Raw genomic sequence first — 16,376 nt, 5'->3', positions numbered from 1 at the left:
TAGACGACTTTATCTACTAGATGACTGTACCAATCTCTCCTGGTTATCTCCTGATTATATGTTCTTCAAGCAAACCTAGTTTTCTACGCAGGAGCCCATCACTAGGAGTGTGCAACTTCCTCAATTATTCCTGTCCCGGTGTTTTCACAGACCGATCTATTTTTAGTTTGAATTTACCGCGAATTCAGCCCCGCAGCAACCTCAGTGACTAATCACAAGCAGAGACTTTATAATTTTACCGGAAGATTAGGTTGTCATGTCCACCTGAAGCCTCCATTTTTCCCCTTACCGATGCGCGCTCATATAGACCGGAACTGACCTTTTTTGAGGGCAAAGAAGCCTAAAAATAGACCGGTCTGTAAAAATACTGTGACATAGGCTTAGTATGGGAGTTGCAGGCTCCTAATGATGGGCTCCTGACCAAAGTTGACTCTAGGGTACATACATGAAGGGCTAACAGCATATCGCAATCCACGTAATGGATAATAGGGCGATTTCTGAAAAGTACTTTATTTGGCAAGGACAGGAAAGATGAACACTTCTGCTTTATGATATGGCAGAAGCCCATAATGGGCTCCTGGATATGGCTCAAACTGTCAGTGCAGAGTCAAGGGCCCAAAATTTAAAATAATGCTTGAGGAGCCATTTGGCGAGTAAGTGATAAAAATCAAGTGGAATTTTATTCAGAAAAGAACTCAATGCATAAAATCTGTAAAGAAAAAATTTCCAGGACTTTTTTGGCCGCTAATTTTGTGTATGCATTACAAAACACACAATCGGTATGCATACATGACGTACTCAATGCTCAAGGGTTTGCAATGCATTATAGGGCGATTTCAAACACGATCAGCTGTTTGCAAGATTTCCGATGTGAGGGAATCCTTTACAGCAAAGCAAAAGGATCATTACTTTCTTTTCTTATGTTGATTGATATAGAAGCAAAGATCTTTCACTAGGTATTTCTGGAAGGACATAATGACTGAGAAAATAACCGTTATTGTCAACACAGAGAAACGTAGTCGCTTTTTATGGTAGCCTGTGAACGCAGACATATTTTCGGTTGTCAACTAAACCAGAATTTTTGGTCGCCAAAGATGAAATTTTAGCCGCATTGGCGACCGTCCCGGTCGCAACTTCGAGCCTTTTCAACAATTTATATAACCAAATTTTTATGGATGGACAATGGGTGTTGGTGAAATGTTCGGACATCATGTCCGATCAAAATGTGAAATTGGCCGGACATATTCAAAATTTGGTCGGACAATGTCCGGTGACCGACTGTTATTTCCAGCCCTGCATTTGAGTGCAAAGCAAACAAACGCCCAAACACAAGCTAGCCAACCGAACAAACAGATGGTCGAAAGTGCGGGCAGACGCTTGCTGCCCAAGTAGCAAAAGCAGTTTAAGCAGTAACGGCAACAACGCCTAAGGCAACATCGATTAAAAAACGACTTAATATTCAACCTACGAATTTCGCGAGAATTTAGATTCATTCAGTTTGGCTATGCTGTCAGAAATATCCCTAACAGAATATGTAAGACTGCGTCAAAATTCGAAAAAGAAATTTTAAAGATTGGCCGTCGTATAGTTCACGTTCTCTCGAATATGCAGAATGCGGCTATTTCACGTTGTTGTTTTGTGACCTTTTGTAAACAACGGCAAAGAAATGAACAAAGAATTATAACGCACGCTTACACAGCCATTGTATTCGTTGCCGTTGCCTTCGAAGTTCGCTCAATTAAACTCTCTTAAACCCAGTAAACGGCACAATAATGAACAGCCAAACGAGCACAAAACAAACGAAAGCCCGGCGGAACAAAAAGGCGGCTGAGAGTACAGAAAACATCTCTGCTATGAAACGAAATCAAAACATATAAAATGACGTTCCCGCCATTTCGTCTCAGGTAGTTTCGAGAAAGTCGCCTCGGCTGTCCACGCATCGCCTGAGTAACATCCTCGGAAGAACTGAGCACCCTGTCTAAAAATAACTTAAGAGGGATTACCTTGGGTAGAAGGCCTATATGGGAGATTCACTCTCTTACCTTGATAATCTCTTGATCAAACGTGGCCTTTTTACGATATTTCCGCCTTTTCACAAGTTTACAGGATTTTTAACTTTAATTTCCAGAATTTTTACATCACCATCAGAGCATGTCTTCCAACGACAGGCGAAACCTATGTTTTCAATCTTTCTGTGCTTTTACTTTTGGTTTGACTAACATGAAACCTTTCGCCAGCGTCCGTGTTAAGTTAACTTTATTATTTCACATTCAATTCATACTTTAATTAATTCTTTGGTTTCAGTAAAGCATAGTTCATTGGGGAGATTCAGGACCTGAAGAAAGAAAATGTCTGACCAAGGTAAGTCACTGTTTTTAATACATAAACCACATGCTAATGTCCCAGTCGTTACAAAAGAAAGATTTAAGTTATATTTGGCTGGGGCAACTGTCTTCCCACGTGCACCTTCCACCTGTCCCGTGAGGAACATTTTGTTTTCAGCCAGAAAATGCCGAGATTTTAAACGAAAAAAAATTACAATACATATTAGCAGAGACAGCAGAATTTTGCTTGAATAACTTCTAAACATGGCTAGCGTGACTTGTAAAGTACATACCACATTTAAAACTCGGTTAGGTATTTTTAACCGGTTTTCAAATAGTTTTGGATTTTTTTCTGGTTTTAATGTTCAGTGTTTATTTACAATTCTATATGATTTACACCATGTTACAAAAATTGCGCTGCTTTAAAATCAATTAAGTTGTGTAAAATGGTATGAGAGGGGTGTGTACTACTGGAAGCTACGCCTGTAGTAATTTGTGCATAATATAAATCTCCACAAAATCTTTACCCAGCATGCGATCAAATTTTTATTATACCTGCTCGTACCTTTTCTTTCCCCTTGGATGGCATTTCGGGCGAGTTTAATCGATCTATGGTTCGTATTTGACCAAGACGTAGTCGAGCCAGAATACTCACGGCGAGACCCGACGAGCCTGATAAGTCGCCGAAACGCAACGAAGAAAAAAAGTGCGATTAGGTATTTATCGCATGGTACCCAAATTCCTCTAAGAGACGATGATATCGTAGCCATATCAGGTCAGTGACTTGCTATCGCAGAATGCCAACACAGTCGATACGGCTCGGGTACGGTAATCGTGGCAACGCGCATCTCTAAATGAAGGCGTTTGCAGAAAGATGGCTGGCATTACAAGAGAGCATAGAGAATTATACGTTTATTCTGCTCATGAGCAAAATAGCTTGGGCAAAATAGCCCAGGGAGAAAGAACTTGGTATTGGTATGTTCACTTTGTACGATTTTCACATTATCGAGTTACTAAGAGTATTACACGTAAGAACCTTAGCGAAAATTGTTGGAAGAACTGTGGAAATAAAGTGCCTTGAATTACCCCAAGGATTGACCTAGGCAGGGTTCAGGCCCGGATAATTAACGAGGCGTAATGATTGATTAATGGCGGGATATTAAACTAGCAGGGGCCGAGCTTTTTAACCTTTTGATTATCTACTATCTACTGACACGAACAAATTAAAACTGTATTATTCTATGTTCCAGGCGACGTCATGCGCGATTTGACACTTCCTGTGGTCGTTCATTTCTCCATTTCCGAGGATTCGGAATGCACTCTTCAGTTGCATGGGGACTATGACGGTTTGTTCTATTGGGAGATCCCAGATTTTATGACTGATTCCCTTTTCTGTGACTTTTTATGCGAAATCATTGATGCTATATCCGATGGAGAAACGGAAAAGTTCATTCAACTCCTCCAACCGTCTTCAGCATTAGAAGAAGAGCTTCGAAAATTTAACCGTAGGCGTCTAAAGTGGTTTCGTGTAACTGACGATGAAACTAATTCAAGAGTCCGTGAAATCGTCAAGAGGTCTGGAGATTCCATTGCTCCTTATCCACTAGAGGGAACGATTAGAAGCATCGACGTCCTAATCAACAACGACACAGACCCCACTGGAGAACTGCGGAAAAATCTTAATCAGGCTATTGCTGAGGACATCGCGTTCTATGCTGACCTGGAGGAGATTGATGAAGAAATTGAGGAAGGCCAAGACATTACAGTGGAAGATGGATACCCCTCAGACGAAGAACAAGAGATTAACGAAGAGGTTCAAGCGAATCCTGAAACGCCTTGCTATTATCCTTCGCAAATAGAGATGGCAGCTATCTTAAAGAAGCGAATTGACACCATTATGTCGCATTACCACAACATTTCGAGCCTGAGCGATGTCTTTAACGATGTGGAGTTCGTGGTGTACACGGCCAGGTATAGAATGCTCAGCGATCAGACAGAGAAGAGGATCTGTCATCCCAATGCTGGTGTATTGTCGAAAGAGGAACTGGAATCACGAGATGGCTTACATGGTAAGAAACGAATGTTTATGTACGTTCACAGCACAGAAACGGAAAAGCACTTTCAAGAACTCAAAAGGGATGTTCATGAAAAGCCCAACACCCTCTTCGTCATCATAGCAGATGAATGTCACTGGGGAATCACGAAAGACAAGGAAGAGAAACCATCTGCTCATAATCTCTTCATCAACGAATGGTGTAAAGAAAAATCGCCCCAAAATGTGGTTGTTGTCCAGATCTCTGCAACACCCTTCAACCTCCTAACACAGAACTCTCGTCTTCCAGAGGTCCGATGCAGTCTTCTTAACAACGAAATCTCTACCGTTCGGAATGATTATCAAGCAGGTGACCTTGTGGTGCTGGAAAGAGAACTTGACTTGGAAGAGCATGTTAAAAACAACTCAAAAGAAGTAGAACTTCACGTTGTCCACTGGTCAGAAGTCGAATTGAAAAACTTCGAAAGGGGGATGCGGATGAAGCTCAAATCAACTCTAAATAACAAAGATGCACCAAATCAATACCTTCAGGTTTCTCCCGACGGAGAGCTGGGTGTTACATGTACTGAAGACGACGCTAATGATTTTATTGTACAAGGCAGCAACGGCATCGTGATCCTCAAAGCTTTGCCAAGCAACGAACAGCAACAAGCGAAGCCTCTGACAGTTAGTCAAGATGCAGACGGAAATTTGGTTGCCAAAGTTGATTCCCCAAATCCAACAAGATTTGAAGTGAAGCTAGATTTTGGAGTTGGAGTTCTGGCGTTTTGTTTATGTGAAAAACAAAATCACTATCTTGCTGTTGATGAACATGGTTATGTCAGTCTAAAACCAGCCAAAGTGGAGCGCAAATGTGGTGTGTCGATCATGAAACCAACACCAGAGGTAGCTAGGATCTCCTTCGTCTCCTACCAATTCTTCATTGATCGATCTGGGCCGGCGGAAGTTGACTTAGTTGGACAACAGTATATGAGTTTGAATTTCTACCTGAGCACCATGAACTCTTCCAACAGAAACGAGCAGAAGATAAGGGAAGATGGCTTTTTCCAAAAGATCGTGGACAAGGCGAAGAGACAGAAGAAAATGTCTAAAACAGACGCTCCCTCCTTCTCAGTTGATGCCTTGCTATGTTCGGAGTACTGCTACTACATTCTCCTTGCCAGCGTTTACGACAGTGAAGAGAAAATACGGAAAGCACTAACTTCTAATATCGATGAATCACCTGTCGCTGAGTTTGACCGAAAAGTCACTTTATTTGTCCACAAACTAAGGAAAGAAACAACAAATTCCAAAAAGTACATTGAGCCGGAAGCTTTCGAGTTTGTTCGAAAAGAACTCTGTGACAAAGCGACGGACGATTTTAAAGAAAACATGAAGCAATTGGGAAGATTGGGTAAGCACAATTCAACGACAGAAAAGCAAGAGGAGTTAAAGAAAGTAAAGAAAGAGGTGATTACTTCATTTGTGGCCTGCATTATGCATCTTCCTTTGAATGAGCTGCAAAAAATTATGGAAGACCCTCGCCTCATCAGCGAGATTAAAGAAATAAAACAAAGGCTGCAGCTAAATGACTTCCAAGAGATGTTTGAAGAATGGATGAGTAATCTCAAAAAAGGCGAAACAAGTTCCTTGGTAGAAAATCTAATCCGGAGTGGGAAAGGAAAGATGGGAAGAATGAAAATTGTTCGAGCCAGGAGCATGAAAACCGCTGATCAATTTTATTTCACTCTACGACTGACGCGATCAGTGTCTTTTCTTGAAGAATGTTTCGAAGTCATCAGAGACTATGGCCGCATTCAGATCGAGAAACAGCTGATGAAATCATCAAGTCCCTTCTTTTGGAATCTTCAACCAGAAATCTGCGCCGACAAGTTCGACTGCCGTTGCCGTGTCTTAAAGCCACAAGCTGGCCGCAAAAGGTGTGGTTACTGTGACCATGTGCATAAATCGATAACGCAGTATGAGGACCTTGAAAATCTGGCTTGCGTTCTCATCCTGGTTGAAAAAGGTCGGATGGGAGACACATTTCCCCAAAGCTTTGATTGCCTCGACCTTCGCCTCAACTATGACAGCAGTTGCGAGTTCAAAGAAGGCTCGTCATTGTATCTTTCAACTATTATTCAAGAGCTCGGAAGAATGTGTCGTTACTCAACGTCCTCTGCCAGTGAGACGCCTTATGTACTGGTTGGGCGGGTGCTGTTCAAGACGCTTCAAAAGTCACTTGGAACGTCACCTTCAATGAGTGCCATTTCTTGTAACAAAATTGATCGGTACATGACAAAAAGCAGCAGAAGCAAAGGGGAGAAGTTCTCATCACTACGTTGGCTAGATTATGAAGCTCATAAGGATAGCTACGATTATCAAAACGCAAAGAAGCATTGTAACAGAATCCTTCTGCACGCGGAGCCCCAGATTGGCAAGACGGGAACATACCTTTGCCTCATACGAGACTTGAGACTGGACATTCTTGGAAAGAAGAAGGGTTCTCTTTCCGCGACACCTGCATTTGATGAAGGTATCTTTTACCAACATAAACAGTGTCATGTTTCCGAAGAGATCGCGGTCAGTGAGACCATGGAAACTCAAGATTGGCAATTTCCATATTGGAAGACGATCAAGAACTCTCCAAGGCTGTACGATAGACCAGTGGCATTGGGAAAGTACTCAATTGGAGGGTGTTTCTATACTCACGACTTGGAGGAAAGTCCTTTCATTCTTATGAATCGAGAGCAACAGAACGCGACCAAGTCTTATCACCAATATCAGCAGACTGAATGTGCTGATGGCGTTCGAGCTTGGCATTGGTACCACTTCGAAAAATGTGCCGAATGTGGACGACTTCTCCAAGGCAAAGAACCAGTTTTGGAGACCTTCGAGGTTCACATCGATGATGAACCAGTCACTGTTACATGTTCAGTACCAAGCAGCTACACATCTTTTAAGTACCTGCTCGAACAGCTGAAGAGAACGAGATCCGAAGGAAAAGCTGCTAAAGTGCAAAATTCCCTTACCTCCCTATTCTGGATCTTTCATGCTTCACACAGAGATGATCCTCGCAAGTGCACCTTGAATAACCACCATGTAATGCAAGAGAAGGGACAAGTCGCGACCTATATACAAGCAGTCGTTGTTCGCAAAGAAAAATTCGATGCTTACAGATCCACGTGGGGAAAGGTGCTTACCATTGTCCAATTGCCAGATAAGTTGCCTAACTGTGAGCTTGGACCGAATGAAGGAGGAGTGGGGTATGCAAGGCTTTTCATTCAAAAGATGTCATTTGCCTTAAATCTGGAATACATCTTTGTGATGGATGACAACGTGGTGGTGATGTCCGAAGCAGTATTTAGGACTGGTGACCCATCGTCACCCTCAGAAAGAGTTCTAAGAGACGAGAATGGTGTGATGCAGATGCAGCGCTGTTCTTTCCTCAAACCACTCAGCCATCTTCAGAAAATAGCGCAGGGAAAGGACACTCCACCAATTGATGAGACAAACTATGAGCCACATCCTTTAACAGACGAGTTTGAATCTCAGGATTTTCCACTGTATAGCTACACCGGTCCTGCGAAGCTGTTTGGAAACAAGCAACACGAGAGCTACGGAGTACTGGGTCTTATCAGAAGTATTCCAGTCACAGTAACTCCATATTTAAGAACCCAAGTGTACGCTGCTATTTTACTGAATGTCAAGAGTACCGTCGGAAAAGGTGTTTTCTATCGTCCATGGCCTTGTTGGGAAGACCTACGGTTCAATGACGACTGCGATAAAGCTGGTCTCTGGGTAGTGAAATGCAACCGTTACAGCTTTCTCAAAGTTCAGTACAAAGATTGGATCAACAACCTTGTTCTTCCAAAGATCTTTGAGTGGAAAGATGATAGCATTCTTGAGGAACGACCAATTGCGAGCGAGCTACCCAAAGATTTTGAAGAAGATCTTATCCTGAAACACCTTTCCAGCCTTGTTAGCACAAAGGGTCCGGAGAAGTGTTTCAAAGGATGTCTCGGGTATGAGCAACAAGAGGACATGGAAAACACAGTCTGTCCAGCAAGAATAGTTCAACAAGTCCAGGGAAAGGAGGCTACGGAAGAAGATTTCACCAATGGAGTTCCTGCTGTTATTCTTTCGTTCTGTGTCACAAATTCAGAGCGTAAAACATTAAGTCTTCTGGATAAGATATTTTGCAGCATCAAAGAAAAGATTATTTTCGTCGCAAGTGCAGAGGAGGCAATTGAGGAGTGGCCTCAGATGAGTTTGGCTACCATAGCAAGCAAGAAGGGAATTTGTTTCTGCTCCGAAATGAGAAAAAGAAATGCTAAATTTTCCATTTTGTCGGCCGCGGACCCCAAGAGTCATCGTTTACGATACATTTTAGTCGAGGCGTCTTTTCCGGAAGAAGATAAGAATGATCCAGAAGACATCACTGGAAGAATTGAGAATCGTCCTGCCAATATCAGAAATGAGCCAGAGGTCGACGGAGGTACGTCCTTTAATAACGTGCAACCTATGAGCAAAGCAAAGAAAAGGGTAAAGAGATCCCTTCGAGAATCATCCGATGACAGCGTCGAAGTCAAGCGACTTAAAACTGATGAAGATTGCAGTCAATTACCGGAAGGCGTGTTTCCGGAGGCATCTGACGATATAAGCATAATAGAGGAAAGGTGTACTCCGAAGAAATCGCTAAGCAGCCCTAATCCCTTTTGGGAACAAAATTTTGAACCAGAAAGAAAACAAGCCAAGACCGTCGTCAGCGAATTCAAGCACAAGAATAGAGAGATTGATTTAATTAGAGTAGATTCTGAGGACTCGGTAGATGTAGACGAAGAGATCATGATTGCATCAGGGAAAATGGATTTTTTTGAATCTGGTGGAGAAGAAAATGAGGAGGTTGACAATGTATCCAATATCAGCATTCTAAGTGAGGACCAAGAGACCTCGGCAAAGAAACGAGATGTAAGAAGTGAAGATCCTGGACATATAGAAGGAACCAACGATGTCACAAAAGATATCGTCAGTCTTTGGAGGGAATTTAGGAACCTGCCGAGCAGCAGTAGGAAAGACGGCGAGAAAACAGGAAGTAATGATCTTTCGGCGCAATACGTGAAAGAAAAGCTCTCGCGTTTTTCCACCGATCAGCTGCAGGCGAAAGACGACAAAGGTTACACTGCACTCCTGAAAGCTTGTTCTCTGCCTACCATGAGCCCTCATGTGATGCAGCACCTTATCATTGAAAGAAAGGTAGATATCAACTGTACGCTGCCCAAGACCTTTGACAGAAACCATTCAGCAACAAAAGGATTGATTCCAGGAATGTCTGCTTTGTCAGTGGCAATAAAAAGTGGAAATGTCAAACTAGTCCCCACTTTCACAAGACGTAAAAAAGAACTATCTTTTGGAAGCGCCGACGATGATGGGAATACCGCTCTACATCATTGCGTTCTTTCAGCGTCAAAAGTTTCCTTCGAGAAACTGTTTCCTCTTTTCAAGCCACTAAAATGGAAAACGATGCACAACAACGAAGGAAAGAATCCTTTGGAAATCATAGAACATCTAGATATGACGGGATACACTGAGAGGAAGAAAAACATAATCAACTTCATGCGCCAAAAAATGGAAAAGATGGGTTCAAGTCAGTTGCTGCAAAACTTTTTTAGGTAACAGTTTTTTAATCATTAATTACACTAATTTAGTTGAGGGGTGCAGAGGTTTGGCACTGAGTCGTTTATGTTGTTACACCTGTACAAGAAACCCTCTTCCGCCACACAATCCAACTTCCTAACAGACATACACACTCTATTGCCTTCATTCTTCAATGCCAAATTTTCCCGTGGCCGCGTTTCTCAAAGGTGAAGAGAACACGAATTTATTAATTGAAATCTCTAACCGCTATGGAGCGCTTTGAGCTTTCGTATGTTCCATCGAGGTGCCCTTTTTGAGTGACATCAAATTAGTACATGTCCAAACAATCTTTTTTGTCAACTGTTGACTTGCAAAAATCCGGGAAACGAGAAATTTCAAAGGTAGCTTTTGTCCACAATCTTGAAACCTCTTCACCCTCTTAACGTTTTACTTTACCAAACTTTCAGTCTAAAAACTAGTTTTCCTTCTCTCTTTTAACCAAAATCCGCACGGGAGGGTTATTTTTTATTTTTATCAGAAAAACAAAAACAAAAACAAAAACAAAACCAAAACCAAAATCAAACAAACAAACAACAACAAAAAAAAAAACTGTAGGGGAAAGGTGCGTTTTATGATCACTTCGCTGAGCGGGCACTATTGCCGCTCCTGATGTTCGCCCATAGGTCTCTATCGTCTGCAGCTCGTACCACTTATGGTGTATGATACCTCAGCCAATCAAATTGCAACTTCTGCATTAGTGTACGAGTAGAATTCTACTAAAATCGCACATGATTTTGCATCGATTATTAAGAAGCTATAGAGGAACAATTAAAACCGGAAAAACTCTGGCTTGGAGCCATCAAGGCCAGCTGAAAAAAGAGGTGGACTGTTGAGCTTAGTAAACCAGCAATTACAAAGGAAGAGTGTAAATAATAATACAACCACAGCATGACCTTTCATACTGATAATTGTTAAGTTTGATTTATAACTGAAACTATTCCCAGACAACAAAGTAGGGAAAAGCTCACTTGCGCAATGCTTCGTATTACTCAATATTGTGTAGCAGAAAGGCGGTGAGAAACGGGCTATGATACATTTCAAAGTGAATGCATTGTGTAACGGTATGCAAAATGTGCATCCATGTTTGAGCCCTGTACTGCAAAGGTTGAAACGTTTTGGTTTTTTGGATTTGTTAGTGGAGTGAAGCCCAAAGGAACTTAGTGCCCTCGTCCAACATCTCTTCATGTTCTCAAATTGTGGTCAAGAAGCCGCATGCAGTTGATTACACGTAGTACCAGCTCTGTGTTCTATGACTAGCTGGCTTTCCATCTAATGGAAGTGCTAATTTACGGTCCTCGTCCACTAGAGTCGACATCAACAACAGGTTCACCTGTTACTTCAACCGACAACTGTCTACCTTGGACAGAGATGAAGGGGACATGTGTCTCAAGTGTCTTAAAGACCTATTCCAGGTGTCCAGTTCAGTTATGGTTCGTTGCGAAAGGTGCGAACTTACAACAATGAGCCGAGAAGCAGTAGAGTTAAACAAGCTTTGTCACTAATCATAATTAGTTTGCGATTTTAAAATTTTAAGATTTTACCTCAATGGTAAGGCTGTAACTTAGACACGACCAGGTTTCTGAACTACTTCGACCTTAGTGGCAGTCTCTAGAGTAGATATATAGAATGTCAATATTATCAGGTAAAGTCAAAAAATAAGATTAAGATGGTAATTTCCGAAACGAATTGTATTAATTTTTAAAGTCTTCACTTAAAGGGAGCCGCTTCATTGAACAGACTTGAGGAAATGTTCCTCTTGATGATAAATAGTGATAGGAAATTGTACATAACGAGCTTCAAAAGAGAGCAAGATGAAATTACAGTCTGCTCTAGACCAATTCAATGATTAGGTCGACTGTAGAATTAGATATTTCTATATGATATGGGATGTCCTGGTCCTTAACTGAGAAACAGAAAAGTGAAAACGTCTTGAACCAGGGTAGATATCGGTTTTTGCAAAGTTATACTGCTGCAGCTACTTAGCCACCCATCTTTTTGTATAATTACGTAACGACTAGCAATGGCCCCAGACGTTTTCGCCCAGCTTTATGCTATTATGTACAAGATAATCAATGTATCGTTTTATAAGTTTAGTATTGATATTTGTTAGGTCCCATTTACATGGAAATGTCTTAACCCGAAAGGGAAAATTAATGCCGTCTTTAAGTTGATTTAAAGAAAATTTTTATTCTTGAATTTATTTTAATCTATGGTATATTGTAATATAGTCTATTCAAAAAGGTTTAATATTCTTAATCGAACCTTCAACTGTTTGTTGAACGAGTAAGTTTGTTATTAAATGACAAGTCTGTTCTGACACTCTTTGATACTTTAAAATCTGGGTGCACGGGTTGCGACTTAACAAACAATAGATTGAACTATTTGGACCAGGCTCCGCCTGCTCTAAGGACGGATAAAGTTATGTATTGGAAATCGCTCTATCCCAGAATGGTTACGATTTCTAATTTTTATTTTTATTTTTGATGGCATGACAGTGTAAACCAGCGATTCAGATCAGATCGTGTATTAAATAGTCTTGTTCCTATACCGACCCAATCATGTATACAGAGAACTTTTATGGTCATTTAAAAAGCAAAATATACTCCGAAAGCCCTCACGAACAAGCAAAATACATAGAGGATATTACACGTTGGCGAAAAGATATGAATTTTATGTTCGAGTGGCAAGAACTATATCGCACGAGTGAGCGCAGTGAACGAGTGAGATATTGTTTTTGCCACGAGAACATAAAATTCATATCTTCGAGGTAACGTGTAACGTTCTCTTTATTATATAGACATGCTGATGACGCTATTTTTGACGATTTTCCAAAGATTTCCGACCACTTTCCAAAGATTTCCGAAGATTTTCCAAAATTGTTCCGAAGGCCAGAGGAACGTTTCCGAGCATTTTAAGAACATTTCCGAACATTTTCCCAAGATTTCCGAGGATTGCCGAAGAATACTGAAGACGACCGAAGAAGATCCGAAGATATTTCGATCATACAAGTTAAGGTTACTTCCCACCTTCAGAGGCCAAAAACATCGTTTCTTCTCTTATTTGACAAAATTTAAGTTCGTCATTTTATCTAGTGTTTTCAAAGGAAAAACATTAAAAATCTCAAAAAGCGGCCGAGTTATTTAGAAAAAACGTATTTTCAAATAAAGTTAATAAACTAAGAAGGTGTCATAATCTTGTCAAAGGGCGAGAACCCTGGGGAAATTTTCGCGGCAAACGCTCATCGCTCGTATTTCATGTCATTTGCATATTTTTATTTACATCACGTACTTGACAAAAATTCCCACGTGAAAACTCTTTACGCTAACTCCTATGGAAAAATCAAAAGCAGAAAAAATTCCTTGGGCAAAGCAAACGAAAAAAACCGGCCCAAAGAAGAAAGAAAAAGCGCCTCATTGTCAAGGAGAGAAAAAAAAACCTTGCCGAAAGCGACAAAGGCTCTTGGTTTGGCCAAACGCCTTCGACAATCTCAGCATCTGCTGAAGATCCGGAGCGTTCAAATATCCTTGGAACAAGTAGCTTAAATATCAAAGTCAACGTCACTGCAGGCTGCGAACAAGATTCTTCGTCGGGATCTGGCGGAAGCGATGAAGAAAATAAAACCTACCCAAGGGAACTCATTTCAGCAATAAGGGTATTTCTTAAGCTGTCCGTCAATTCCTTAACGTCTTGTTTTTCAGCGGCACATTTTCCGCCTTAAACATTTTTGGCGCGGGTTTTACCTTTGCCTTTGCCTTTGCCTTTGACGTCTGTGCCCATTACATTACGTCGCCGTCCTAAATTGAACTCCACTGAGCGAGATAAAAGAAAAAAAAAAAACATGTTGCAATGCGATGCTTTTCCCGGGAAATCTTGATCTATTGTCGTAGACACTAGGAGGTCCTGATGTTCCACTGGTTTGCGGTTTTATCAGGCGTGATAATCTCCGGGCGTGGCGCGAGTTGTTTACGAACCTTTACTAGCGAAAATCTCGCATTTGATTTTTGGCGGAATACATCCACTTTGAGCGAATTTATAGGGTATGCAAATTTGACGGATTTTCGTGAAATTTCGCCAGAACATTCCAGAGATACTGACAAACCAAAGTGTGTCGGGAAATTTTGATATTTAACACATTTTCCCGTGGCGTCCATTTACGCAACACGTCTCGCATATTTTTAGCTACTCCAACTTTAGATGTGGATATATAGACAACGAATCAGAATATCGAAAAAGCCCGATACGCTTTTGTTGATTGATGCCTTGTGAATAAGACTGTGCAGCCATTTTGCTCGTACTGCGGAATCCGATAGCCGATAAATTCAATAGAAGAAGCCTCGGTCGTTTCGCGCCTTACCGCCTCCTGACACTTCCTAAAAGAAAGCATTGCTGAAATTGTATTTTTTTCGTAAAGTACATTTATTAAGCTTTCTTATGATATATAGTTTGTTGGGGTTTTATTGAAACTGGCGCGCGTACGATTTTTTTCCGGAAGGGCACCCGCGAAGGTGGGAAGTAACCTTAAAGGGACAAAAGAGAAATGTTATCAAACATGATATCTTCACATGTGAGGATATCATATCGTTGTTGTCAGTTTCTTACCAGTCGGTATACCACTCACTTTTATATAATAACTGTGTTTATTACATTTTGCTGGTCAATCTCAGCCTCGCTATGATGTTTGCGCGGTTACTATTATTCTATTCTATCAACTTTATTGGTCACAAAATTACAATATAATTAAAAGAAGAAAAGGACCAATAGGAATTGCGCGAACGGGAAAATAGTTACCCATGCGAGGCGCAACCCCAGAAGCTAGTAAGAATGGTGATAGAAAATCTTAAATTTGATAAAAATTACAATAAAATCTAATAATTACTTATAGTTAAAAATTATAGTTAAATCTAATTAATTACAATAGTTTAAAACAAGATGCGGATAATATTAGTCACAGAAAATTAAGAGCGGTGGCAAGGGCAGTTACGGAAGAGGAACCAGGAGCAGGGCATGTCAATATCATAGGTAGTGTCCAGTAAAGTAAAATAAGTGGCGTGCAAAAAATATTTGAATAAACTTGGGCTAGAAAATTTGTCTTGAGGGGCGAGATTACAGATAGTGTTCCAGGGTTTTACAATTCTATTGAAAAAAGAAGCTTGAAAAGTTGCGGTTTTACAGTAAGCAGGTTTTAGTACGAGGGTGGGGTTCTTAGAGCGGGACCGGCCATGTGTGGTAAAAGTAACATATCGTTCAATTTTTAGGTCAGTATATCCAGAAATACAGTTATAGAGAAATCAAAGATCTCTCAGTTCCCTGTCATATGTTAGTGGTAACAAGCGAAGAGTCAGCAGCAATCGTTGTTTGTAGGACATCTCGCCGATTCTAGTTCTTAGTATCCAGCGAGTGGCGCGCCTCTGGACTCTTTCTAAGATTGTTCTCAAATTGACACTAGCAGGAGACCAAACTTCCGTGGCATAAGTAAGCTGTGACTTCACGAGAGATAGATAAAGTGTCCGCCTTACTTTGATGTCGGTCATAAGTGGGCAGGTTCTCTTTAAGAGTCCCAGCATTCTATTAGCCTTGAGTACAATACGCATTACATGCGAGTCTCACGTTAGATTTTTAGTAATAGTTACACCGAGGTCTTTTTCTTCCTGAACGCGTTGTATGTTTACCTCGCCAAGATGATATTCATGATTTACAGGTGTTTTCTTTCGCGTAATTGTTAGCACTTTGCATTTGGAGGCGTTGAACTTCATATTTGATTCGTGGCTCCAGGTGTTTAAACTTGTCAGATCCTGCTGGAGAATAGCACAGTCCTTCACTGACAAAATAGTACGGTGCAGCTTGGTATCATCAGCATACAGAGCGGTGCTGATTTGCTCATGGATGACATCAGGGAGGTCATTGATAAATATCACAAAGAGGAGTGGGCCGACAAGACTACCCTGGGGTACACCGGAAGTGACCGGTAGACGCTCAGAGGCGGTGCCGTCAATCACAACTCTCTGCGATCTGTCCTTTAGGTAGTCAGAAAACCAATCTAACAGTTGACCTGTGACACCGTACCATTTCAGCTTTTCAATAAGAATGACGTGATCAACTGTGTCGAAGGCCTTGGCAAAATCAAGGTACAAAATATCCGTCTGTTTATTTTTGTTGAGTGCCTCCCCAATTGAATGAAGTACGGATAAGAGTTGCGAAGAGCATGAACGGGAACGCATGAATCCGTGTTGTAAGGATGTAATTGATTGCGAGACATGGGAATAAAGTCTATTACAAACGCAGCGTTCCATAACTTTACTCACAATTGGTAAAAGTGAGATTGG

At 41.1% G+C, this 16,376-nt stretch overlaps 1 protein-coding gene across 2 annotated transcripts in view; it reads left to right on the top strand.

Annotated features, from left to right (window-relative positions):
- Positions 1-11,512, top strand: part of LOC110051160 (uncharacterized) — a 22,812-nt gene extending 11,300 nt beyond the window's left edge. For both annotated transcript variants that reach the window (XM_089278666.1, XM_020757158.2), the window contains 3 exons: positions 2,305-2,361; positions 3,575-10,028; positions 11,190-11,512. In XM_089278666.1, the coding sequence (XP_089134792.1) occupies positions 2,349-2,361; positions 3,575-10,028; positions 11,190-11,214 (6,492 nt within the window). In that variant the 5' untranslated portion in view covers positions 2,305-2,348 and the 3' untranslated portion in view covers positions 11,215-11,512. The remainder of the gene's footprint in view (positions 1-2,304; positions 2,362-3,574; positions 10,029-11,189) is intronic.
- The last annotated feature ends 4,864 nt before the right edge of the window (positions 11,513-16,376 follow it).

This window comes from Orbicella faveolata, unplaced genomic scaffold (assembly GCF_042242905.1).
Source record: "Orbicella faveolata isolate gen_17 unplaced genomic scaffold, um_ofav_v1 contig_46, whole genome shotgun sequence".
In the NCBI taxonomy this organism is placed as follows: Eukaryota; Metazoa; Cnidaria; class Anthozoa; order Scleractinia; family Merulinidae; genus Orbicella; species Orbicella faveolata.
Note: the sequence above shows the minus strand (reverse complement) of the source record. Positions and strands in the feature narration are given on the sequence as shown.